At 56.4% G+C, this 27633-nt stretch overlaps 1 protein-coding gene across 1 annotated transcript in view; it reads right to left on the bottom strand.

Annotated features, from left to right (window-relative positions):
• Positions 1-21596: 21596 nt before the first annotated feature.
• Positions 21597-27633, bottom strand: part of VSIG2 (V-set and immunoglobulin domain containing 2) — a 239734-nt gene continuing 233697 nt past the window's right edge. Inside the window, exon 7 of the mRNA XM_069613915.1 lies at positions 21597-23506. Within this exon, the coding sequence (XP_069470016.1) occupies positions 23371-23506 (136 nt within the window). The 3' untranslated portion in view covers positions 21597-23370. The remainder of the gene's footprint in view (positions 23507-27633) is intronic.

Here is a 27633-nt window from a genome sequence, read left to right as displayed (position 1 = left end):
CTGCCCTCCTCTCCATCTTCACTCAATAGCAATGGTACATGCCATCTGTGTGATGGCATGTGTGTTTCACCTGGCAATCACAGGCCAATGTGTGATGCCACTGCCAGGCAGCATGCAGAAAATGTGTTCATCTTCCATCTTGGTGTCATCAGTGTGTGCCATTTGCCTGCACTTCATACGCAGTGAGGGTGCATGCATGGGAGGGTTTTAGTCATGTGGGACATGTGTCAATCAAGTACTGGTTCTCTTGCTTCTCAGCCCTCAATGTGTGCCATGGTGCTAATGCCTGTTTCCATTTCTTTGTTTTCATGTCTTTGCAGGGGAAGACGCACCTGATACTGCTGGGGTTGTGGAGATGGTGCAGACCCAGGAGGGGTCCGAGGGCCGACCAACCACCAGTGAGGGACGTGGTGTGGTGGTGGGGGAGAACCCACAAGTGCTGCAGGTCGTGCTCTCAAGGGGTGTCTCTGGCTGCACCTCCCCCGAGCTGTACTCAGGTGTTGATTCGGATGAGACCTACGTGCCGTCGCAGGTGAGTGTTCCAGGGAGGGATTCTGTTCTGTCTCACCCACCTGCACCAGGGTCAGAACCCTCCATGGGGATGTCAGTGTTGGCAGCTACGCCTTTGGTGGTTACGGATGCAGGGTCACACTGCGCGACATCTGATCCTGTTCCTGGGCCAGCAGATCAGAGGGGGAATGCAGTCCTGCAGCCTCAGGCAGTGCCGGCACAGCAAGGCGCAGTTCGCCTTGCCCCAGACAGGTGTGGTGCCCGCCGACGTGGTGGCCGTACGCCACCTGGCAATACCGCATGGGAGCAATTCATTTACGGTATGGCAACCCAACAGGCTGCATCATCCGAGATGATGGCTCAGGCCATGGATAGGGTGGCCACTTCCATTGTCCCCCCAGAAAGGCTGATGGAGCGACTAGAGCAGGCAACCGACTCCATCTGCCAGTCACACAGGGAGGACATGTTGGGGTCCAGCAGGGACAGGCGGGCGGCACTGGCGACTCTGCAGGAGGCCATCTCCATTGAGTCCCAGGGCCACAGGGAAGCCCTGAGGCAGGAGCTCCTTCACCTCAGGACGACTCTTGTTGAGCTTGAGGCTTCAACACACCAAAGGACAGAACAGCAGCTGGAGCGTCTCACCCGTACGCTCTCAGCTGAGATGCAGGCAACGAGGGCGGAGGTCCGGGCATCCCGTGAGTTGTTGCATGGGGACCTCCGCACACTCATCCTCCAGAACCAGACCTACCACACCCGCATGCTTGCAGCCATGGAGGAGCAGACTAGGGCCTTGCGTGGGCTGCCTCCCATAGTGCAACCACCTCCGGATGCAGCTGCACAGGGTGATAATAGCGACAGCAGTGATACTCCCACAATAGGGTAGCCGTGTGGGCCATGAGCCCATGGAGGTGTTTTATTTTCCCAGGATCCACGCAGGTGGGTTCTGGTGTGCATCCTGTCCTCGGACCTCCTGGGTGGCCTCCCCAACCCCCCCGGGCCCATCAATGGCCATTTTTGATTGTTTCTTATTTTTATTTTTATTTTTATTTATTTTATTCCCTATTTTTTTGGGACGATTTGTTGGCTTCCGTGGTTCCTGTGGGCATACGCTGCATTGTGGCTGGGCACATGCAGGCTTGTAATGTATTTGGTTCAGATGCTTGGGTTTGAGTCACACACACCCCTCCTGCTTCCCGTTTCCATGGGCTTGCAAAGGGTGTGCCCAAGTGACAGTGAATTACACAGTGACGTTGGACTCCCATGAGCTGTGTGGGCAGTCTGTAGTCAATACTGTGTATACATTCCTAGTGCATATTGCTGTTGTGTTGTACACTGCATGTTGCATTGATGTGTAACTCATCTTCTGTGTCTACCTCCCAATTTGCAGGTCCCTTCCTCATGTCTACACAAGGACCTCTAGTCTGGAGATGGGGTCCATGTTGGCAGCAGTGCACCTACAACTCTACATGGCGCCAACACTGCACAGTTGGTAGTGGTGGGAGTGCAGGCATTTCCAGGTGGTGAGACTACTAATATGTAACATTTGTGATGTCATGTTAATGGTAGTACGAGCTCAAGTATGTTGTTGGTCCGGCATTGCTGTGAGCATTTCAGGTGTTGCAGGTTTCTAATAGGGACACTGTCCATAGTGACACTAGTGTCATGTTGTGGGGATTACTTTGTTTACCTGCAAATAGCATGACATGGCACGGTGTGTCGTGTGGCGGTGCTGGGGTTGGGTTGGCTGACATGGCACTGTCCTCTTGTTGCATTTTGCAAGTGGGTATTCTTTTTAGCTGCTTGAATGTGTAACTCCACAAAACTGCATTGGTGGTGTCTGTGTGGGTAGGGATGCACACATTGTGACACTTCCAGGTGAACAATCTCAGGCTGATATGGTATTCACGGTTCATTCTCCAGACATTCAGGATCAGTGTCAGGTTGAGTCATCATTGATTGTCAGATGGAATGTGCCAGGGCAGTGTGCACTCCACAGGGGTGTGATTTCTATGTGAAGTAATTAGCCACTAGCTGTGTACGGGCTGCCTCCCCCCGTGCCCTTTCCCCTCCCATGCGCAGCGGCTGTGCATGTGGTTGGGGATGTGGGGCCACCACCATGTCCACGGCCAGGCCCCGGCGTGTTGCAACGTTGTGCAGGACACATGCTGCCACTATGATCCTGCACACTACTGGGGGAGCGTATAACAGCTGGCCCCCCGAACGGTCAAGGGAGCGAAAGCGTGACTTTAGCACTCCGAATGTGCGCTCCACTATGCCCCGGGTCGTAATGTGGGCTGTGTTATATCTTACCTCGGGTGGCGTGGTGGGGTTCCGAATTGGCGTCATCATGTGGGGGCTGAGAGGGTAGGCACTGTCCCCTGTGGAGGTGGTGATTGGTATCATTGGTGGGGTTAGTTGGCATATACTGAGGTGATGATTCCCTTGGCATTACATGCTACCTGCACGTTGATGGAATGCCAGTGCTTGCGGTTCCTATAGATGTGCTCAGATGCCCTGGGGGGACGTAGAGCCACATGGGTGCAGTCGATGGCACCTAGCACTTTGGGGAATCGTGCCACACCGTAAAAATCCAGTGCGGCAGCATGCCTTTCTGCAGGTGTTCTGGGCAGGTATATGTGCCTGCGGACTGATGGGCGTGCAGTGATGATGTTCAAGACCTGGTGTAGGCAGCGTGACTGGGTGGCCTGTGACACCCCACCCACTATGGCACTTGTCCGCTGAAATGATCCAGTGGCTAAGAAGTGCAGTACATTGAGGACCTTCTCCAGGGGGCTGAGTGCTTGGGAGCACAGGGTGGGTGATGTGAGGTCATCCTCCCACTCACTCACCAGGTCCAGTATTATGTGTGGTGGAAACCTGTACCTCCCATACACCTGGTCATCAGGCATCCCGAAAAGGCTGGTTCTGGGTGTGAATATTCTGGCCCTGACTATCCTCCTCCTCCTCCTTTGGTAGCCCACTGCCACTGCTGCTAGGAACGGTATGTTCATCCTGGCGTCTGAGCTTGTTATTGTTAAAGTGCGCAAATTTATGCTTTGCGCGTGTTCTAGGCGAGCGTGTGACCCGCGCACCCCTGGAATCCAGTTCCCAGTCCAATAGCGTGTGGAAATTCCCACGCACCACGGGATACAGGTGCGCTGACGTACTTGCGTGTGTAAGTGCCCGCGCACCCATGAAATACACGTACATAGGCCAATCACGTGTACGCGCACTTTTGTCCAATTACACGCTGACGTGCAGTATTTCCACGTGTGCTCCGTCATCACGTGCTGAGTGGGGAACACCCGTGCGGGTCACGTCACAGACGCGCTTACGCGCTGGGGGTCTCTGGTCCAATAGAATCGCGTATGCGTGCTGACGCGCTTACGCGCTAAGGGCCTTTCCTCGGATTTCACGCTGACGTGCAGGATTTTCACGTGCCAAATCACTCCGTATCAAGCTGGCCACGCGAAAACACACGGAAGACCACGCTCCTGCCCAGAAGGCCGAGTTACTGCCCCCCAGTGCCCCGAGCAGCCTCCCACGTGCCATCTGCTGCTGCCTGCCTGCCTGCCTGCCTGCTGCCACCGTGCCCTGCCATTTGGTGCCTGCACATCAGTCATCTGCAGGGGTCCAGTTGCTGTGTCCACCCCTGCTGGAACTGAAGACTCCCGACTGGGATTACATCGCTCCACAGCCCAGCCCCAGGACCCAGTTGCCCACCCACACCTGCCTCTGGGGTTGCCATGTCGGGCACTTCCACATCTGGCACCAGTGGCAACCCCAGGCCAGAGGGGCAGAGGGGCACCAGCTTCACTGCCACCGAAGTTGGTGTCCTGGTGGAGCATGTCCTGGGGCAGTGTGATGCCCTCTTTGGATCGTCCCGCGCCAGCAAGGAAGGACGGGAGAGGATCTGGGCCGACTGTGTGGTTGCCATCAACGCGGAGGGGGTGGCAACCCGCAACGTCCTGAAGATCAAGAAGCGCTGGGAGGACTTGAGGTCCAGGACCCTTGTGAAGGCCCGGCGCCTCATGGAGGGGGGCCGGGGCCGCATGAGTTCCATCCAGATGAGGGTCCTGGAACGCGTACGCCCAGCGCTCCACGCCCAGATCCTTGAGAGGGAGGCCCGTCTGGAGTTGAGCGGTAAGTGTCCAAGCATTACTGTGTGAGACAGGGCATGTTGCGGTGTGCTGGTTCTATGATACTTGCCTGTATGTGTGCCATAGGCCATGTATGCATGTATGTGTGCAGGGACATCATAGTAATGCATGTGCGACCAGTGATGTGTGACCCACATGGTTGTTGCATGTGTTCAAATGCCGCATGGGGAGCCCTATGCAGATTTTGAACATGAGAGCATGCCAGTCTCTGTACCTGGACATGGGTGGGGGTGAGGGATGGGTGCTGATGCCAGGTACATATATGGTAGCCATGTCTGTGTGCCTGACCTGCGTGTCTGTGACTTGTGCATGCCATGGATGCATGACACATGTGTGTGACAATGCACAGATTCATTGAAGCAGCCACATTACCCTTGTATCCGCTGTGTTTGGTGTGTTTGGGGCCAGATGGATGTGACTGAGGTGAAGTGTGTGCATGTGATAGGCATGAGCCATGATACATGTGAGTTACATATCATTGAATGTTTCAAGAGTCCATTGGACATGCATGGAAATGTCCATGGCATGCACCATGCCTGTTACTGTGTGTGTTTTCCCTGGACTGACCCATGTGTTGTGGAGGGACATGATGGAAGTGTACTTTGACAGTGGTGCTCATCTGCTAATGCTTCCTGTCTAGGGGACCATTGTACAGTACCCTGATGCTTGTGTTCTTTGTCTCCCTCTACGCAGCGGCTAGTGAAGAAGATGGCGGAGACGGCGCTGTGGAGCAAGGCGGCGGGGATGCCCCCACGGCTGCAGCGGAAGGGGTGGGTGAGCCCCCACAGGGGCCTGCTACGGTGGGAGACGGTGAGGAGCCATCCAGGTTGGTGGTTGGCACAGAGGAGGAGGAGGCCGCCACTGGGGCACACATGGGGCCTGGTGGGGGCATCCCTGCTGGTGCAAGTGGTGCAGTCCAGGGCCAGGGGCAGGAGGCAGCACAGGTCACCGTGGAGGGGCCTGTGCATGTCGCTGTCCCTGACCCTGTGAGTGCACCACCATGCACCAGCAGGGATGCCCCGTCCCAGGCCCATCCGCAGGTAGAGGGGATGTCCATGTCACCTGACTCCCCTCCACCTGCGGACGTGGGAACCCCTGGCCGTGTGGAGAAGGTCCTGATTGGGGTCGCGATGCGCACGGCTGTGATTCGTGATGCCGTGCATGCTTCCCGGGAGGAGCACGCACGTCATCACGAAGTGCACCGTGCCGACGTGGCCCAATTGGGATCGGCCATGTTCGGGGGTTTGCTGCATGTGTTGGCCAATCTGGCGGCCCTCTCCTCCTCTGTGCAGGCTATACACCAGTCGTTCTCCTTGCCGTCTTCCGGCCCAGATGCCACCAGGGCCCCCTGTGGACCTGCCCCGACCAATGCAGCCAGCTCGGTGGGGATCCCATCCCTGCCACAGTTGGGAGTCGGAGGTCCAGCAGGGGTGGACAACACAGCAACTGGACCCCAGCAGATGGAAGATGTGACAGCATCATCGGGCAGGGCACGTGCACGACGGCGTCGGTGGTTTCCATCAGCCTGGATGCCGTCGTGCTGGCAGAGGCAGTGGCGTCGGAGGCAGCAGCAGGCTTGACGTGGGAGGCATCATGGCTCGGGGCCATCAAGATCAGAGGGGCAGGCATCGGCCGGAGGGCAGGGCAACCCTGGGATGGTGGTGTCTTCCGTGTGGGAGCAGTTGGTCCAGCGGATAGGTGCGGAGCGGCAGCGGGCGGAAGAGGAGCGGCTCACCATGGTCAGGGCGGAGTTCTCCATGCGTCGGGCGTTGAGGCGGGCTGAGTGCCTCGAGGAAGCTCGCAGGGAGTTTGAGCTGAACATGGGGTTATCCCTGCGAGACCTCGGGGCCAGGACAGAGTCCCGCCTCCAGGACATCGACATGGAGTTCGATGATGCCCTGGCCAGCAACATCACCGAGTGAGCCGCAGGACTTGCCCGCTGCCTTTGTATATAGTTATTTAGTTAGTTAGTGTTATGTTTCCTTTATTCATTTTTATTTTTTTGGACCGCTCGGACAATGGGCACTTTTTTGTATATATTTTTTTCATTAGGTAGTAGTAGGTTTCATTTATGGTGTTGGGCTCATGGACACAGTAATATTCGTGTATATAGTTAGCTTTTTGAAGAAACATTTTTTTTATTGATTATTGTGTTCACCATGAGGAAATGGTTTTTCATTATTTTCCTTCCACATGACATTGCTTTGGACAACATTTGTTTTTGGATTACTTTGTTTTTTTTATTTTTACATTTGTTCTCGGACATGGACCATTTATTTTGTTATCCCCATTGTTGTATGTTTGATTTGTTTACTTATTTTTCATCTTTAATACATGTTTTTTTAACTTTCACTTGTGGTATTTTCTCATTGGTTTCATACATGTCATGATATGGGTTTTGACATTCACTTGCACCCGTTGTGTATGTGTGTGTGACGGACATGTGTTCATTTACATACTTGCCATTGGGGTTGTATCATGTAATTGCATTCACTATGTGGGTGGATGCAATCCTTGCCTGGATGTTTGTGCTGGGTATGCTGCCCATTACTGCCATGATTGAGTATCGTCAGGACCTGGGGGCAGGGGGACATGAGTGGGGGCCTGGTGGAGGGTGCCCTTGGATGGTGGGGGGTGGGGGTGGTGGTAGACATGAGTGGGGGCCTGGTGGAGGCTGCCCCTGGTGGCGGGGGGGTGGGGGTGATAGGGGACATGAGTGGGTGCCTGGTGGAGCCTGCCCCTGCACTGCTGGGGGGTGGGGGTGGTGGGAGACATGGGTGGGGGCCTGGTGGAGACTGCCCCTGGTGACTGGGGGGGTGGGGGTGGTGGGAGACATGAGTGGGGGCCTGGTGGAGGGTGCCCCTGGTGGCGGGGGGGTGGGGGTGATAGGGGACATGAGTGGGTGCCTGGTGGAGCCTGCCCCTGCACTGCTGGGGGGTGGGGGTGGTGGGAGACATGGGTGGGGGCCTGGTGGAGGCTGCCCCTGGTGACTGGGGGGGTGGGGGTGGTGGGAGACATGAGTGGGGGCCTGGTGGAGGGTGCCCCTGGTGGCGGGGGGGTGGGGGTGATAGGGGACATGAGTGGATGCCTGGTGGAGCCTGCCCCTGCACTGCTGGGGGGTGGGGGTGGTGGGAGACATGGGTGGGGGCCTGGTGGAGGCTGCCCCTGCACTGCTGGGGGGTGGGGGTGGTGGGAGACATGAGTGGGGGCCTGGTGGAGGGTGCCCCTGGATGGTGGGGGGTGGGGGTGGTGGGAGACATGAGTGGGGGCCTGGTGGAGGAGGCCCATGGTGGCGGGGGGGTGGGGGTGGTGGGAGACATGAGTGGGGGCCTGGTGGAGGCTGCCCCTGGATGGTGGGGGGTGGGGGTGGTGGGAGACATGAGTGGGGGCCTGGTGGAGGGTGCCCATGGTGGCAGGGGGGTGGGGGTGGTGGGAGACATGAGTGGGGGCCTGGTGGAGGCTGCCCCTGCACTGCTGGGGGGTGGGGGTGGTGGGAGACATGAGTGGGGGCCTGGTGGAGGCTGCCCCTGGTGACTGGGGGGGTGGGGGTGGTGGGAGACATGAGTGGGGGCCTGGTGGAGGGTGCCCCTGGTGACTGGGGGGGTGGGGGTGGTGGGAGACATGAGTGGGGGCCTGGTGGAGGGTGCCCCTGGTGGCGGGGGGGTTGGGGTGATAGGGGACATGAGTGGGTGCCTGGTGGAGCCTGCCCCTGCACTGCTGGGGGGTGGGGGTGGTGGGAGACATGGGTGGGGGCCTGGTGGAGGCTGCCCCTGCACTGCTGGGGGGTGGGGGTGGTGGGAGACATGAGTGGGGGCCTGGTGGAGGGTGCCCCTGGATGGTGGGGGGTGGGGGTGGTGGGAGACATGAGTGGGGGCCTGGTGGAGGCTGCCCCTGGATGGTGGGGGGTGGGGGTGGTGGGAGACATGAGTGGGGGCCTGGTGGAGGGTGCCCCTGTTGGCGGGGGGGTGGGGGTGGTGGGAGACATGAGTGGGGGCCTGGTGGAGGCTGCCCCTGGTGACTGGGGGGGTGGGGGTGGTGGGAGACATGAGTGGGGGCCTGGTGGAGGGTGCCCCTGGTGACTGGGGGGGGTGGGGGTGGTGGGAGACATGAGTGGGGGCCTGGTGGAGGGTGCCCCTGGTGGCAGGGGGGTGGGGGTGATAGGGGACATGAGTGGGTGCCTGGTGGAGGCTGCCCCTGCACTGCTGGGGGGTGGGGGTGGTGGGAGACATGGGTGGGGGCCTGGTGGAGGGTGCCCATGGTGGCGGGAGGGTGGGGGTGGTGGGAGACATGAGTGGGGGCCTGGTGGAGGGTGCCCCTGGTGGCGGGGGGGTGGGGGTGATAGGGGACATGAGTGGGTGCCTGGTGGAGGCTGCCCCTGCACTGCTGGGGGGTGGGGGTGGTGGGAGACATGGGTGGGGGCCTGGTGGAGGCTTCCCCTGCACTGCTGGGGGGTGGGGGTGGTGGGAGACATGAGTGGGGGCCTGGTGGAGGGTGCCCATGGTGGCGGGGGGGTGGGGATGGTGGGAGACATGAGTGGGGGCCTGGTGGAGGGTGCCCCTGGTGGCGGGGGGGTGGGGGTGATAGGGGACATGAGTGGGTGCCTGGTGGAGGCTGCCCCTGCACTGCTGGGGGGTGGGGGTGGTGGGAGACATGGGTGGGGGCCTGGTGGAGGCTGCCCCTGCACTGCTGGGGGGTGGGGGTGGTGGGAGACATGAGTGGGGGCCTGGTGGAGGGTGCCCCTGGTGGCGGGGGGGTGGGGGTGATAGGGGACATGAGTGGGTGCCTGGTGGAGCCTGCCCCTGCACTGCTGGGGGGTGGGGGTGGTGGGAGACATGGATGGGGGCCTGGTGGAGGCTGCCCCTGCACTGCTGGGGGGTGGGGGTGGTGGGAGACATGAGTGGGGGCCTGGTGGAGGGTGCCCCTGGATGGTGGGGGGTGGGGGTGGTGGGAGACATGAGTGGGGGCCTGGTGGAGGCTGCCCCTGGTGACTGGGGGGGTGGGGGTGGTGGGAGACATGAGTGGGGGCCCGGTGGAGGGTGCCCCTGGTGACTGGGGAGGTGGGGGTGGTGGGAGACATGAGTGGGGGCCTGGTGGAGGGTGCCCCTGGTGGCGGGGGGGTGGGGGTGATAGGGGACATGAGTGGGTGCCTGGTGGAGGCTGCCCCTGCACTGCTGGGGGGTGGGGATGGTGGGAGACATGGGTGGGGGCCTGGTGGAGGGTGCCCATGGTGGCGGGGGGGTGGGGGTGGTGGGAGACATGAGTGGGGGCCTGGTGGAGGGTGCCCCTGGTGGCGGGGGGGTGGGGGTGATAGGGGACATGAGTGGGTGCCTGGTGGAGGCTGCCCCTGCACTGCTGGGGGGTGGGGTGGTGGGAGACATGGGTGGGGGCCTGGTGGAGGCTGCCCCTGCACTGCTGGGGGGTGGGGGTGGTGGGAGACATGAGTGGGGGCCTGGTGGAGGGTGCCCATGGTGGCGGGGGGGTGGGGGTGGTGGGAGACATGAGTGGGTGCCTGGTGGAGGGTGCCCCTAGTGGCGGGGGGGTGGGGGTGATAGGGGACATGAGTGGGTGCCTGGTGGAGGCTGCCCCTGCACTGCTGGGGGGTGGGGGTGTTGGGAGACATGGGTGGGAGCCTGGTGGAGGCTGCCCCTGCACTGCTGGGGGGTGGGGGTGGTGGGAGACATGAGTGGGGGCCTGGTGGAGGGTGCCCCTGGATGATGGGGGGTGGGGGTGGTGGGAGACATGAGTGGGGGCCTGGTGGAGGGTGCCCATGGTGGCGGGGGGGGTGGGGGTGGTGGGAGACATGAGTGGGGGCCTGGTGGAGGCTGCCCCTGGATGGTGGGGGGTGGGGGTGGTGGGAGACATGAGTGGGGGCCTGGTGGAGGGTGCCCATGGTGGCAGGGGGGAGGGGGTGGTGGGAGACATGAGTGGGGGCCTGGTGGAGGCTGCCCCTGCACTGCTGGGGGGTGGGGGTGGTGGGAGACATGAGTGGGGTCCTGGTGGAGGGTGCCCATGGTGGCAGGGGGGTGGGGGTGGTGGGAGACATGAGTGGGGGCCTGGTGGAGGCTGCCCCTGGTGACTGGGGGGGTGCGTGTGGTGGGAGACATGAGTGGGGGCCTGGTCAAGGGTGTCCCTGGTGACTGGGGGGGTGGGGGTGGTGGGAGACATGAGTGGGGGCCTGGTGGAGGGTGCCCCTGGTGGCGGGGGGGTGGGGGTGATAGGGGACATGAGTGGGTGCCTGGTGGAGCCTGCCTCTGCACTGCTGGGGGGTGGGGGTGGTGGGAGACATGGGTGGGGGCCTGGTGGAGGGTGCCCCTGCACTGCTGGGGGGTGGGGGTGGTGGGAGACATGAGTGGGGGCCTGGTGGAGGGTGCCCCTGGATGGTGGGGGGTGGGGGTGGTGGGAGACATGAGTGGGGGCCTGGTGGAGGGTGCCCATGGTGGCGGGGGGGTGGGGGTGGTGGGAGACATGAGTGGGGGCCTGGTGGAGGCTGCCCCTGGATGGTGGGGGGCGGGGGTGGTGGGAGACATGAGTGGGGGCCTGGTGGAGGGTGCCCCTGGTGGCGGGGGGGTGGGGGTGGTGGGAGACATGGTTGGGGGCCTGGTGGAGGCTGCCCCTGGTGACTGGGGGGTGGGGGTGGTGGGAGACATGAGTGGGGGCCTGGTGGAGGGTGCCCCTGGTGACTGGGGCGGTGGGGGTGGTGGGAGACATGAGTGGGGGCCTGGTGGAGGGTGCCCCTGGTGGCAGGGGGGTGGGGGTGATAGGGGACATGAGTGGGTGCCTGGTGGAGCCTGCCCCTGCACTGCTGGGGGGTGGGGGTGGCGGGAGACATGAGTGGGGGCCTGGTGGGGGGTGCCCCTGGTGACTGGGGGGGTGGGGGTGGTGGGAGACATGAGTGGGGGCCTGGTGGAGGGTGCCCGTGGTGACTGGGGGGTGGGGGTGGTGGGAGACATGAGTGGGGGCCTGGTGGAGGGTGCCCCTGGTGGCGGGGGGGTGGGGGTGATATGGGACATGAGTGGGGGCCTGGTGGAGCCTGCCCCTGCACTGCTGGGGGGTGGGGGTGGTGGGAGACATGAGTGGGGGCCTGGTGGAGGGTGCCCCTGGATGGTGGGGGGTGGGGGTGGTGGGAGACATGAGTGGGGGCCTGGTGGAGGGTGCCCCTGGTGACTGGGGGGGTGGGGGTAGTGGGAGACATGAGTGGGGGCCTGGTGGAGGGTGCCCCTGGTGGCGGGGGGTGGGGGTGATAGGGGACATGAGTGGGGGCCTGGTGGAGCCTGCCCCTGCACTGCTGGGGGGTGGGGGTGGTGGGAGACATGAGTGGGGGCCTGGTGGAGGGTGCCCCTGGATGGTGGGGGGTGGGGGTGGTGGGAGACATGAGTGGGGGCCTGGTGGAGGGTGCCCATGGTGGCAGGGGGGTGGGGGTGGTGGGAGACATGAGTGGGGGCCTGGTGGAGGCTGCCCCTGGTGACTGGGGGGGTGGGGGTGGTGGGAGACATGAGTGGGGGCCTGGTGGAGGGTGCCCCTGGTGACTGGGGGGGTGGGGGTGGTGGGAGACATGAGTGGGGGCCTGGTGGAGGGTGCCCCTGGTGGCGGGGGGGTGGGGGTGATAGGGGACATGAGTGGGTGCCTGGTGGAGGCTGCCCCTGCACTGCTGGGGGGTGGGGGTGGTGGGAGACATGAATGGGGGCCTGGTGGAGGGTGCCCCTGGATGGTGGGGGGTGGGGGTGGTGGGAGACATGAGTGGGGGCCTGGTGGAGGGTGCCCATGGTGGCAGGGGGGTGGGGGTGGTGGGAGACATGAGTGGGGGCCTGGTGGAGGCTGCCCCTGCACTGCTGGGGGGGTGGGGGTGGTGGGAGACATGAGTGGGGGCCTGGTGGAGGGTGCCCCTGGATGTTGGGGGGTGGGGGTGGTGGGAGACATCAGTGGGGGCCTGGTGAAGGGTGCCCATGGTGGCAGGGGGTGGGGGTGGTGGGAGACATGAGTGGGGGCCTGGTGGAGGCTGCCCCTGGTGACTGGGGGGGTGGGGGTGGTGGGAGACATGAGTGGGGGCCTGGTGGAGGGTGCCCCTGGTGACTGGGGGGGTGGGGGTGGTGGGAGACATGAGTGGGGGCCTGGTGGAGGGTGCCCCTGGTGGCGGGGGATGGGGGTGATAGGGGACATGAGTGGGTGCCTGGTGGAGGCTGCCCCTGCACTGCTGGGGGGTGGGGGTGGTGGGAGACATGAGTGGGGGCCTGGTGGAGGGTGCCCCTGAATGGTGGGGGGTGGGGGTGGTGGGAGACATGAGTGGGGGCCTGGTGGAGGGTGCCCATGGTGGCAGGGGGGTGGGGGTGGTGGGAGACATGAGTGGGGGCCTGGTGGAGGCTGCCCCTGCACTGCTGGGGGGTGGGGGTGGTGGGAGACATGAGTGGGGGCCTGGTGGAGGGTGCCCCTGGTGGCGGGGGGGTGGGGGTGATAGGGGACATGAGTGGGGGCCTGGTGGAGCCTGCCCCTGCACTGCTGGGGGGTGGGGGTGGTGGGAGACATGAGTGGGGGCCTGGTGGAGGGTGCCCATGGTGGCAGGGGGGTGGGGGTGGTGGGAGACATGAGTGGGGGCCTGGTGGAGGCTTCCCCTGGTGACTGGGGGGGTGGGGGTGGTGGGAGACATGAGTGGGGGCCTGGTGGAGGGTGCCCCTGGTGACTGGGGGGGTGTGGGTGGTGGGAGACATGAGTGGGGGCCTGGTGGAGGGTGCCCCTGGTGGCGGGGGGTGGGGGTGATAGGGGACATGAGTGGGTGCCTGGTGGAGGCTGCCCCTGCACTGCTGGGGGGTGGGGGTGGTGGGAGACATGAGTGGGGGCCTGGTGGAGGGTGCCCCTGGATGGTGGGGGGTGGGGGTGGTGGGAGACCGGGGGCCTGGTGGAGGGTGCCCATGGTGGCAGGGGGGTGGGGGTGGTGGGAGACATGAGTGGGGGCCTGGTGGAGGCTGCCCCTGCACTGCTGGGGGGTGGGGGTGGTGGGAGACATGAGTGGGGGCCTGGTGGAGGGTGCCCCTGGATGGTGGGGGGTGGGGGTGGTGGGAGACATGAGTGGGGGCCTGGTGGAGGGTGCCCATGGTGGCAGGGGGTGGGGGTGGTGGGAGACATGAGTGGGGGCCTGGTGGAGGCTGCCCCTGGTGACTGGGGGGGTGGGGGTGGTGGGGGACATGAGTGGGGGCCTGGTGGAGGGTGCCCCTGGTGACTGGGGGGGGGTGGGGGTGGTGGGAGACATGAGTTGGGGCCTGGTGGAGGGTGCCCCTGGTGGCAGGGGGTGGGGGTGATAGGGGACATGAGTGGGTGCCTGGTGGAGGCTGCCCCTGCACTGCCGGGGGGTGGGGGTGGTGGGAGACATGAATGGGGGCCTGGTGGAGGGTGCCCCTGGATGGTGGGGGGTGGGGGTGGTGGGAGACATGAGTGGGGGCCTGGTGGAGGGTGCCCATGGTGGCAGGGGGGTGGGGGTGGTGGGAGACATGAGTGGGGGCCTGGTGGAGGCTGCCCCTGCACTGCTGGGGGGTGGGGGTGGTGGGAGACATGAGTGGGGGCCTGGTGGAGGGTGCCCATGGTGGCAGGGGGGTGGGGGTGGTGGGAGACATGAGTGGGGGCCTGGTGGAGGCTGCCCCTGGATGGTGGGGGGTGGGGGTGGTGGGAGACATGAGTGGGGGCCTGGTGGAGGGTGCCCCTGGTGGCGGGGGGGTGGGGGTGATAGGGGACATGAGTGGGGGCCTGGTGGAGGCTGCCCCTGCACTGCTGGGGGGTGGGGGTGGTGGGAGACATGAGTGGGGGCCTGGTGGAGGGTGCCCATGGTGGCAGGGGGGTGGGGGTGGTGGGAGACATGAGTGGGGTCCTGGTGGAGGGTGCCCCTGGTGGCGGGGGGGTGGGGGTGATAGGGGACATGAGTGGGGGCCTGGTGGAGGCTGCCCCTGCACTGCTGGGGGGTGGGGGTGGTGGGAGACATGAGTGGGGGTCTGGTGGAGGGTGCCCATGGTGGCAGGGGGGTGGGGGTGGTGGGAGACATGAGTGGGGGCCTGGTGGAGGGTGCCCATGGTGGCAGGGGGGTGGGGGTGGTGGGAGACATGAGTGGGGGCCTCGTGGAGGGTGCCCCTGGTGACTGGGGGGTTGGGGGTGGTGGGAGACATGAGTGGGGGCCTGGTGGAGGGTGCCCCTGGTGACTGGGGGGGTGGGGGTGGTGGGAGACATGAGTGGGGACCTGGTGGAGGGTGCCCCTGGTGGCGGGGGGGTGGAGGTGATAGGGGACATGAGTGGGTGCCTGGTGGAGCCTGCCCCTGCACTGCTGGGGGTTGGGGGTGGTGGGAGACATGGGGGGGGGGACTGGTGGAGGGTGCCCCTGGATGGTGGGGGGTGGGGGTGGTGGGAGACATGAGTGGGGGCCTGGTGGAGGGTGCCCATGGTGGCAGGGGGGTGGGGGTGGTGGGAGACATGAGTGGGGGCCTGGTGGAGGCTGCCCCTGCACTGCTGGGGGGTGGGGGTGGTGGGAGACATGAGTGGGGGCCTGGTGGAGGCTGCCCCTGGATGGTGGGGGGTGGGGGTGGTGGGAGACATGAGTGGGGGCCTGGTGGAGGGTGCCCCTGGTGGCGGGGGGGTGGGGGTGATAGGGGACATGAGTGGGGGCCTGGTGGAGGCTGCCCCTGCACTGCTGGGGGGTGGGGGTGGTGGGAGACATGAGTGGGGGCCTGGTGGAGGGTGCCCATGGTGGCAGGGGGGTGGGGGTGGTGGGAGACATGAGTGGGGGCCTGGTGGAGGCTGCCCCTGGATGGTGGGGGGTGGGGGTGGTGGGAGACATGAGTGGGGGCCTGGTGGAGTGTGCCCCTGGTGGCGGTGGGGTGAGGGTGATAGGGGACATGAGTGGGGGCCTGGTGGAGGCTGCCCCTGCACTGCTGGGGGGTGGGGGTGGTGGGAGACATGAGTGGGGGCCTGGTGGAGGGTGCCCCTGGATGGTGGGGGGTGGGGGTGGTGGGAGACATGAGTGGGGGCCTGGTGGAGGCTGCCCCTGGATGGTGGGGGGTGGGGGTGGTGGGAGACATGAGTGGGGGCCTGGTGGAGGGTGCCCCTGGTGACTGGGGGGGTGGGGGTGGTGGGAGACATGAGTGGGGGCCTGGTGGAGGGTGCCCCTGGATGGTGGGGGGTGGGGGTGGTGGGAGACATGAGTGGGGGCCTGGTGGAGGGTGCCCCTGGTGACTGGGGGGGTGGGGGTGGTGGGAGACATGAGTGGGGGCCTGGTGGAGGGTGCCCATGGTGACTGGGGGGGTGGGGGTGGTGGGAGACATGAGTGGGGGCCTGGTGGAGGGTGCCCCTGGTGGCGGGGGGGTGGGGGTGATAGGGGACATGAGTGGGTGCCTGGTGGAGGCTGCCCCTGCACTGCTGGGGGGGTGGGGGTGGTGGGAGACATGAGTGGGGGCCTGGTGGAGGGTGCCCCTGGTGGCGGGGGGTGGGGGTGATAGGGGACATGAGTGGGTGCCTGGTGGAGGCTGCCCCTGCACTGCTGGGGGGTGGGGGTGGTGGGAGACATGAGTGGGGGCCTGGTGGAGGGTGCCCCTGGATGGTGGGGGGTGGGGGTGGTGGGAGAAATGAGCAGGTGTGCAGGGTAGTCCCCTGTTTTGTGGGCTGCCTGCAGGGGCCGTCGAGGGTGTACAGGGAACACCTGTGAGGACCCACCCAGCCTAATCGCGTGTGTAACTTCCCACGCACCCCTGTAATACACGTACCAAGCCAAATCGCGTGTGATAATTCCCGCGCACCCCTGAAATACACGCGCCCAGGCTATTCGCGTGTGTAAATTCCCGCGCACCCCTGAAATACACGTACCCTGCTGTAATCGCGTGTGGGACTTCCCGCGCACCCCTGAAATACACGCGCCCAGGCTATTCGCGTGTGGAACTTCCCGCGCACCCCTGAAATACACGTACCCTGCTGTAATCGCGTGTGGGACTTCCCGCGCACCCCTGAAATACACGCGCCTAGGCTATTCGCGTGTGGAACTTCCCGCGCACCCCTGAAATACACGCGCCCAGGCTATTCGCGTGTGGGACTTCCCGCGCACCCCTGAAATACACGCGCCCAGGCTATTCGCGTGTGGAACTTCCCGCGCAACCCTGAAATACACGTACCCTGCTGTAATCGCGTGTGGAAATACACGTACCCTGCTGTAATCGCGCACCCCTGAAATACACGTACCCTGATGGAATCGCGTGTGGAACTTCCCGCGCACCCCTGAAATACACCTACCCTGATGGAATCGCGTGTGGAACTTCCCGCGCACCCCTGAAATCCACGTACCCGGCCAAATCGCGTGTGAGACTTCCCGCGCACCCCGGTATACACGCACACGTATTTTTTGTCAGCGTGTCCGTGTTTGTGGGTACCCCTTTGCACGTCATTTGTCCTGGAGGGCCACAGTATAGGACATTCATCATGGCAGTATATGGGTGCTATTTGTTGGCGCACCTTTTGGCGCACATTTCTCACAGCCGCAGAGACGCTACCGCCTGCTTTCTTGTGGCGGTCGTGTTTGTGCCTGTGCGCTGGTTTGAGCGTGCGCTTTTTTGCCCTATTCTATTCCATGAATACGTGTTGTAGGCGAGCGTGTGGGCGTTCCGCGCACTTGTGCCCTGTACTTCCCCCGTGACGCCCACGTTTTTGCAAGTTGTTCCCCATTCCGAGTGTTACGCCCGTGTTCCGCCTACTTTTGTTGCGTGCGCCGCGCTATGTGCGAATTTCGCTGTGGCCTGTGCGATTTTCGCTGTGACCTGGCGCACGCTGTTAGATGGCCTGTGCGCCAACGTGCGCGGCGCACTTTTTATCGCACATCCGCTGGTTTTCTCGCGCACAGACTTCCATGAATCGACGTGCGCTGCTTTTCGTGCGATTTTCGCACTTGCACTGCGATTTTCGCTATTCCACTGCGATTCGCACGTTTTTGCCCACTTGCGCCGCGCTAATTATTCCATGAATCGGCCTGTGAATCTGCGTGACAATGATTACAGATAGTCATTGGTTTGGAGCCCATAATTCATATCCTTTTCAACATGCTGCTCAAATTCAGGGAGTTTGGGCTTGGTCAATTTGAGGGGGGATGTGAAGTACATCTGTGCAATTTAGAGAAAATCAATGTTACAATCAGCATCAGGGAGATTAGCAAAGCTCAGAGAGACTCCTTTGTGTTCAGCCCTTCTGGCACTCAGATGGCAGGTACAAACATGACTTTAGGAAGGTGGGGTGCAGCCTGCTGATGAGGCGCTGTTATGGGAATTTGATTGCCTTCATATATGTCCATAGGGCTGTCTACTGAAACACAAAAGAATATGTTTACGATCACATTGTGTGAGGAACCCTGCTGTGGAAAGAGATGCGGCATATCCAGGATTAACAAAAGGGATGCGACCGAACAGTTCCAGCCTGACTTTTCCTTTTGGTGTGGTGCCAAGTTTGATTTGCGTATAGTGTTTCCCCATCTATAAAGACAGTTACCCAGAGCCTTGTCAGTGGTTTTAATTAATTCAAAGAATTCCAGCCATTACTCTTTGGGGCTGAGCTAGTCCCCGGAGTGGGAAGCATACACCCAGAAGTGGGTCCAATGGTTACAATGCATAGACACCCAATCTACACATTACTGATGATGTCTAATAAGGCCATATCATGCCTGGGGATGCTTGTAGTTTCTTGTAGAAGGGATGTGACCTAGTACTGTTTGATGGACTGCCCTTTTTCGGGTCGAACCAGGCCTGATTTGCATATGGTCTTTACCCTTCTGTAATGGCATCGTCAACTGAAAAAAGGGGGTCGAGAAGGGGTGCCACAGGAGTCGCCAGTGGTGTTCGATTAATTCAAAACTTTCCCCCCAACCCTCTTTAGTTTTGCATAAAGTGTGCTACTCTCCTGTGATGTACGGTATTTGAGTGGTGAGTGGTGAAAACTGAACCCCGGGACTTGGGGCCCTTTAAGACGTTAAACATTCTTATACTAAAAATGTGTCACTACTGACGTCATCCTATGTGGCAAAAAAGAAAAACCTACTAGGGGATGTGATAGGCTTAAAGGGAACATCTAGGTATATTTTTCATACTGACAGGGTTGTAATTGGGTCTCTAAAATCAGGTGGACAACTAAGCCCATCCCAAGTGCAAGTCATCTTCCATGCCATACTAATACTCATCACTCTATTGGTTACATAAACTATATGGCTCTTTGATTCGGGGTCCTCTATAATTGGTTGGCAGGCTTGTACCCTTCTGGACAATTCCACTTGTTAGCAGCACGCAAGCTGGTACCCCAGGTGCTAGGAGGGTCAGCCTGATCATGCCTCCCCACCCAATTAGCCAAACATCTATCATCACTCCTGTGGTCTGTCATCCAATTAGGCTTTGAACTTGGCTTTGCAGAGGCTCACTGTGTCTGAGAATAAAATTAATTATGGCATGGTCTTATCTTCTGGTTTTGGTGTAGCTCGGCCCATTGTCTATTTCTATCTGACCATGTGACTGGAAACCACATTTTCAAGCTTTTCGTGCATATAATACTATTAAATGATGAACTCTTGACACCTTCAGTGTTTTTCCATTTCACCTTAAACAGAAGTTTGTTTCTTTCTCACGTTCAAGTAGCTTCTTGACAGACACCAGGGCTCACAGTGGCCTCGACTCCTGGTGCTAGGCCGACCAGCCTTTCTTGAATTCTCCTTCACCATCAGCTATTTCAACTGCGTCACACTTCAAGTTCTTTCCATTCACGGGGTTCAAGTTTGCTAAAGTGCATTGTGGAACATACAGATTCTATACATTCCTATGTATATACATTTGCGCATCAATGCAATCTATTCACTACATAGCCAGCCTCAGGATTACTTTGTCTACTTGCGTTACAGCATCTGTACAATTGTAAAATACTTTGCATAATCTTCAGTGTTTCTTTGCACGAGCATCTTCATTTCGATCCCGAATTGTTGCTTTACTTTGACACATAATTCTCAGATCCTATAGAATGTCTATTTTCTTTCTTCATTTGTGTCTTTTCTGGGGGTGGCAGTTCTGTTTCATGTGATGTCACCAGTGTTCTTTCTTATTCATTTTTATACTTCTTCCAGGACTTTTCACAGAAGACCATTACTTCTTTGTGAATGCATATAGGGTTTTCTCAGTGGATACCTTGGACCTCATTCCGACCCTGGCGTTAACCAAGGCGCTACTAGCGCCTTGGTTGACGCCGTTATCATTCCGACTCCGCCATGGTGAATGGCGGAATTACCGCCCCATTCCAAGGTTGGCGGGGTCGGTAATTCCCCATTTACCATGGGCCCTTGCCCATTCCCATTTTTGCCCCATAGGGCTCAATGGGAATGAGGAAGGTGCTAATTACGACACCGTAAATTACGGTGCCGTAATTAGCTCCAAGGTCCCTTTGCGGGTTGGTTTTTTAACGCCTGCAAAAAGCAGGTGTTAAGTTTCAACCCGCAAAGGGAACTCGGAATAGGGCGGTAAGGGTTTAACGGCACCGGTCTCGTTACCAGTGACCGTTAACCCTTACCGCCCGACTTGGAATGAGGCCCCTTGTCTCGAGGATTCTTTGCAGTATAAGCATCCTCAATGGTACTGCACATGTCACAATTTCTGGCTCCCAACATATGGGGAACATAGGGGCAGAGTTTCTGGCAGGGGTATTTGGCTCCGCCTCTACAAAACCGTAAGCAAGATTCTGTAGAATGTATGAAGTTGGCCGATAAGATTTCTGTTCACCATTCAAGTCTGACTACGAGCCAGTTGTTAATATAGCCTTATAGACTGAGGGAGGGGCTGTTACCGCACGATTGTGCCCATTCACCTTAAGGCACACAAAGTTGCTGGAGGATCCTCAAAGGGAGTGAAAATGTGGGCCTCTTACATTCTCATCACTTACGTTGCATGTTATGTTGATGGTGTTTTTTATGCTACACCAGTCCCTACTTTAGTGGTCTACAAGTACAGAGGAGTGCCCAGGAAGTGTACTGTGCCACTGCCAGGGGTACACAAATCTTAGTCTGCCAAAAAGGGTTATTAACTACCATACTGTGAAATCTTGAACATGGTACAGAAGTGGTGTGATCTGCTACTGTAAAAAAGTGGCGCTGCAGTACGCGTTCATTCTAGAAAGACTAGATTGCGAGTACTGCTTCATTACTATGAATCAACAGTGCGTCATTTTGGGCCCAGTTGATCCGTAGTAATGAATGGAGAGGTGAGTGAGGAAGCTTTACTTGACCCGGTGCGCGATGCACGCAAATGCGTACACAGGTTTACACTGTGCTATGGCTTGGAATCGAGCCACTCCACATTAAGTGTATCCCGTGGCATCGATGCGCTGGGTACTAATTATGAATCAAACCTAAGTCTACTGCATGAGATAAAATAAGCGCCAAATATCTGGACCCAACTCATAGCAAGCCTTTAGAATTCCATATATTTCCTACTGCAAATTTCCTTTTTCGTTTCTGTGTGTAAGGGAACTCTAGTTTGCATTCACAAATTAGTAAATGTGCAGGTTATTAAACTGTTTTTCACAGTGGTTGTCTTGTTGTATGTATTCCATCATCATAGTAATGCTGATTTTTTTTCTCACACTTTCTAGATGTAGCAAAAGGCCCTGTAAGTAAAATCCAGTCTTCAGTTTCTTACACATTGTTGACATGTCCTTTTGTGACTTCCTACTGTTGTTTCATGGTGCCCTTTTTATACTGCTATTACTGCTTGCAGTTTTTCTGTAACCAGCAATAAACAAAAGTGCACAAGCAAGTTGCTTGCAATCCTGGTCTTTGAACTTAATAACGTGTGTAGTTGCAAGATGTTCACGTTCTCTTTATTTGAGATTCACAAAAAGATACCTTCTTAGCATGAGCATTCATCCACTGATTTATTTTTATGTGAATACTGGTGCCATTTATTCTTTACATTTACATAATGTTTGGTGTTTCTGCTCCTGTTTTCAACAATGTGTGTGTGTGTGTGCGTGTGTGTGTGTCTGTGTGTCTGTGTGTGAGAGAGGGAGAGAGAGAGAGAGAGAGAGAGAGAGAGAGATGTATCCAGTCAATAATGAAAACTTGAGTGCATGTTTCATCAAGATAGTAGTTATTTTTCATTTTTTTATTTACATGAACTTTGATTAACAGAATACAAAGTATTTTGCACTCAACTTATTTCCCCGAACATGTCATAAATACATGACATGGTACAAAACATGAAAAACTTGAAAGTAAAATTCCCACTTTTACAATCATAATATTTTTAAATACTTTTATCGATAAAATATATTTCTAAAATACGTTAAAAACGTAAACGTTGATTTAAAGCTTGAACGCATTGCAGTGCTTTCTTCTAATCATTAGGATTGCTGGCAGAATTCTGCTGTCATGCTGTTGTAGTGATCTACATGGTGGAAAACAATGGTAAATGTCAGAGACGACCTTCAAGCATGTATGGCCAACCACGGAGAAACCACAGTAAATGTCATGGCAACCAGTGTCAATCCATGGCCAGTCATGTATAGACAGCATTGCAAATGCCATGGACCACCACGGGCCATACCATTGCAAATGTCATGGACGACCAGCAGCCATCCATGGGTAACAATAGAGAAACCACTGTAAATGCCAGGGGCAACCCGCAAGCATCCATGACAACCATAGAATAAACATAGTTAATATCATTGATGACCAACAGCCACCCATAGCCAGCCATAGCCAGCCTTAGCGGCGGATCCAGTTCACCTGTTAAAGGTGAACTTTTGTCATAATGAACCCTTAAGTCACCAAATGAAGAGGTCACAATATGTCCTTATTTACTGAATCTTTTTTCTCACAGCATTTTAATTTTAAAATTGGCACACTGTATTGTATTATTTTCACTTTGTGCTTATTGTCCATTGGTGGATGCAGCAGCGGTGCCCGTATTTTGCAGTAGGTCAGGATTTACGTCAACACTTCTAATTGTGTTAGTCTTTTCACCAAAGGGACGCATCAGCATTCTATTTCAGAGGCTTGTGAAAAATTGCACACTACGCAAAAATGTTGGTGACCTTGGTGGCGGACGAGTCACATTGGTAAAGGCAATGGGGTCAATTTCTCACTACTGGCTTTATCAGCCAGACTTGTGAAAGTCTGGTGACAGCGGATGTGTGAGACTCTTTGCACTTTAGTAAGAAACCACTAGTACTGTGAGTTTTTCTGGGTCTCATTAGATGAGTGATCACCACTGGGCAATTGCCATAATTTAGGTAAGATTATTTTGATTATTAGAAGGTTGAAATACAATCTTTTTTTTTTTTTCGCCTTTACTATGTGAACCTTTCAGAGACATTTGCAAAGGTTCAAGCAACAAGGGAAAAATTACTGAAAGACCCATTTCAAAGAAGGCGAAGGTGTACTATGAATCATTGCCATCTTTGTGCATTTTTATTCTTTGAAACATCTGTGAGGCATAACGTTCAACACGAAGGTTCCGTCTTGGCACTAAAATGCCGGGGGAGGAAGGGACACAGGGAATGGGGATTCGGGTCCCGCGGCGTATGCTGGGAGAAAAGCCAAGTCTTAATGGCCTTGTGTATGATGCTCTGATACATGTTTACATTGTTCTTTTTACAGTAATTTAATGAGCAAATCTGTTATGATGATCGCTGATGAGTCAGTCCTGAGTCTCCGCGTTTAATTGAATTAAACCTCTGCGTGTAATCTGGAGTTCACTGTGCTTGAGTGTCCCCTTCTTCCCGCCGCTTGCGTTAGAAGACTGGAGCCGGACCGGTCACTTCTCCGACTGCCATGCTGGATACTGGGGGCGACCGCATCCTCCCTATAAACAGAAAACATAGTTAAAACAGGGACATCCTAAGCAATTTATAGAAACTATTTCTCAGAATATTGGAAAGAGTTTTGACTCATACACAAAGCTACAACATTACAATTAGGGATCCGTTAGGGCTTATGTGGGTTCACCATTTCTGAAATAAGGAAGAACCCTAACTGTCTGGAACAATCTTTTAATGATATCATTCACAATAATTGCCAAAGGAATTGGCTCTATTGGGTAGATTTCTGACTTTCATGCCTGGGGACCAGGATTTTAATGCCACCTTTTGATGTTAATATGTCAAATCTAAGGGGCGGATTCAGAAAGAAAGGATTATGTGAAGCCCTGACTTAGCAATAGAAAGTCACAGGCTGTTCTTTGCGCATCCGATAGTTCTCCATGGGTTTAAGTCAAGGGTAAATCAGAGTTCCTTCCTTGCGAATTGTCACCCAACTGCACATAGAACCATTAAATGAACTTGCAATCAATGCAGACAGGGCTGGACTCGGAACTAAAAGAGGCCCTGGAAATAATTACTGGGGACCAAAAGAGGCCCTGGAAATAAAGTTCAAAGTGGCCCTGTATGACACCTTTTCAGCAAGCCGAATGCTTTTCCTATGAGAAAATTTGGAAATACCACAGAAAAGAAGCACAGGGTGCAGAGGCCCACCGGGAAATCTCCAGAGTTCCCTATAGGCCAGTCCACCCCTGAACGCAGACCCGCCCTCTTGCTTCCTTGTAATATGCCGGATTCTATGATCTGGTCTCAACCAGACCCTGCACCCCATGATATCTTACTCCCTGCTACAACGCGTGTTCCCCATAAAGTAAAGCTCTGAACTTCTCCTCAGTTAGGCCAGTGCTTCATTAAGCCAGTGTAATTTGGAGGCACAAATAAGAACATATACATTAAAAGATTAACCTTCCGCCATAAAAACATTGCAAAAGCGATTCTGTCTTGATGATTAGTTTGCCAGAGAATGCGATGACAAGGAAAGAAGATGTAACTTATGGTGTTGTTAAATATGTGGTAATTAATTACTGTACCACAAGATACCTGTCCACACAGCCCCCTTATTTACTGGGGCCTGGCGCAGCACGCATGTTTCTATCTTCATTCAAGCTTGTTTCCCCTTCTGGACTGAAGCCTGGCATCCTAATGATTAATATGTTAATTTCTGCTCTGTGGCAGTGACGTCACTCCCTGCGGTCAGTTCCATTGGTAAGCTAAGGTGGCTGGGGTGTGGCATACTGGCCTGCATGGGGCAGAGCTGTACTCAGATAACCTGGAAGGGTGAAGGCAGATTGACAGGTGTACTAACCTATTACAGAGGAGCATTTTGACAGTTGGTTTTACGGGTTTTTGTTCTAGGAAGAGTGGAGAGTAGTAGAAGGTGAAGGAGCTGATTTTTGGTAAAGGTTCCCTCAAATATGTCTCTGGACAGTTTTTTTATTCCTATAATTTATGTATCCCACGCCACTTCTTAGATATATAAGGCACAACTGCAGATATTTTGACTCTAAATTTGTGTGGCTCTCTGAAAACATCAATATGGCCCTTAAGAGGTCGAATGTCTCAAAAGTAGACTGAGTATAGATCCTGTGAAGCTTCGGTCGGGGGGGGGGGTTCCTGACTCTCAACAACTGACAAAATGACATCAATATTTACCATGAGTGTGGGAGGAAGAGTTTTGACTTACTTCAGTGAGCTCAGACTCAGAAAAAGTTTATTTTGGTAAGCAAAAAACATAATAATCAAAAAACAACAATATACACACATGATTTAAAAATAGATTGTAATTAATGCCAGCTGGCTTTAAACCCCCTAAAAACACGACCATGGGCAGATTTAAACCGACCTTATTAAAAATGTTCTCAAAGAGAGGGTACACTTTAAAAATATCATGAGAGCCCACCACACCTGGACTGAGTCTGCTCATTGCAAATAATGCAGGGCCGGTTTATAACATCGAAAACCGTGGCACCAAAAAACTGTTTTCAATGGGCCTCATTACGACCCAGGCGGTAAGTTACCGCCTGGGTCGTACCCTTACCACCATGGTGTAAACTAAGTTTACACCATGGTGGATGGGGGATTTACCGCCCCATTCCAAGGTGAGTGGGGCGGTAAATCCCCATTTCCCATTTTACCCTTCCCCATTCCCATTTTTGCCCCATAGGGCATAATGGGAGTGGGGAAGGTGCTAATTGCGCCACCGTAAATTACGGTGGCGTAATTAGCACCATGGTCCCTTAGCGCCATGGATTTTAACGCCTGCAAAAAGCAGGCGTTAATATCACCATGGCGCTAAGGGACCTTGTAATCAGGCGCTAAGGGTCGGCGCCGTTTACGGCACCGTTAACCCCTTAACGCCTGATTCGTAATGAGGCCCAATGTATGCTTTCTCGTTGATGAGCATGTGTGGCAAAACAAGACAAAATGCGCTAAATCTTCTTTCAGCGCCTCAAAAAATAGGCATGATTGGTCCACCACCACCTTGGACCAAAACGCCACCACTGCTCTTGCATGATTACAATTCAAACGGGCCCTACTAACGAGAATACGCTGTGTGGGATTCTGAGCCCAATTCAGGCACTTTTGCAGATATGGGGCCGTAATAATCAGATGTTTGCTGTTTGTTAGCCTCATAGGGCCTAATTCACAGAAGCGTTTTATAATGGCAAAACCACATTGGAAAACGTTCTGTGAATTAGGCCCATAGTCTCCAGTGACTCTCTCTTCTCCCTAATAAACTGCAATACACTGGTTTTCACCGTTTTTAAAACTTTAAAAGGTATAAGGTCTGTTGGATAAAAACACTGGGCCACTCCCGTATCCACCAGCACAGCCTTTACGTACCTAAGCCATGGAATCCTCAAGTGGGGACCTTTCGTGATCAGGTCCTGTGTCAAAAACGCTTTTCTATTCCCTCAAACTCTAAGCCAGTGACTTGCAGGCTGGGAAGCAACAATGTCGCCCAGAAACCAACAACCCAGTTCCTGGTGCACTGCAAAGTTAGGGGTAGGCCTGGTAAATCCAATATTTTCTTGAAAAAGGTGTTCTCAACCACCTGTATGTATTCAGTCTTACCGAAACCCCACAACTCCATCACATAGCAAGCCCCATTGGCCCTCATTACAACTCAGGCGTTAAGGGTTAACGGCGCCGTCGGCGCCGTTAACCCTTAACGCCTGATTACAAGTGTCCCTTTGCGGGTTGGTGTTTAACGCCTGCGTTTAGCAGGCGTTAAAAATCCAACCCCCAAAGGGACTTTGGAGCTAATTACGGCACCGTAATTTACGGTGACGTAATTAGCGCCTTCCCCATTCCCATTATGCCCTATGGGGGCAAAAATGGGAATGGGGAAGGGCAAATGGTGAATGGGGAATTACCACCCCACTCACCTTGGAATGGGGCGGTAATTCCGCCATCCACCATGGCGGAATCGTAACCTTAGCGGCATGGACCATGGTGCTAATAGTACCATGGTCCTCCGCCAAGGTTGTAATGAGGGCCATTGTGTTGAATGTGGACTATTTAAAGAGTGAATAGCTCCGGGTGTTCACTGATATGGCCAGTTGTATGTCAGGATGTTCTTTTGTATAAAATTCAAAAGTCCCATGTTGGGTGTTTACCCTTCTGCCAATTGGGTGTCATCCCTCGTGGTAGGCCTCCATGGAACACCTCATATGTGCTAAACGTTGAAGGGGCTGTAGGGTGCCACTAACCCAGTACAGTTCAGTTAATCTAGGATTCCCCCATAGGCGCTCCCATGCGAACAGCGATCAGAACGCCCCATAGGCGTTCAGTCATGTCCTTCAGCATGGGTGGTGTAAAGTCATTGTCCTGGGAGCAACTCCTAAATCAACTCACCTTGCGATTCCCTATTTGATGAAGAACAGCACTATTTATGACCTTTAGGCACTATACTTTGTGAAGAGTAGGCATATCCTAGCTTTCCCTGCTAACAAGCATTTGTCCCCCTGTGGAAAGGGATTGCAATGCAGGTTTTAGACAGAGTTGGAGAAGTATAGAAATGAGGAGAAAAAGTATCCAGTGATTTTTTCGAAAATTGTTTTATCAAAAACATTTTTAAAGAATCCAAAATATAACAAAAAAACACTGATTT

This window comes from Ambystoma mexicanum, chromosome 9 (genome assembly GCF_040938575.1).
Source record: "Ambystoma mexicanum isolate Mex_15411 chromosome 9, UKY_AmexF1_1, whole genome shotgun sequence".
Classification (NCBI taxonomy): domain Eukaryota; kingdom Metazoa; phylum Chordata; class Amphibia; order Caudata; family Ambystomatidae; genus Ambystoma; species Ambystoma mexicanum.
The sequence above is the reverse complement of the archived record's forward strand: the minus strand, read 5'-3'. Positions and strand labels throughout refer to the sequence as shown.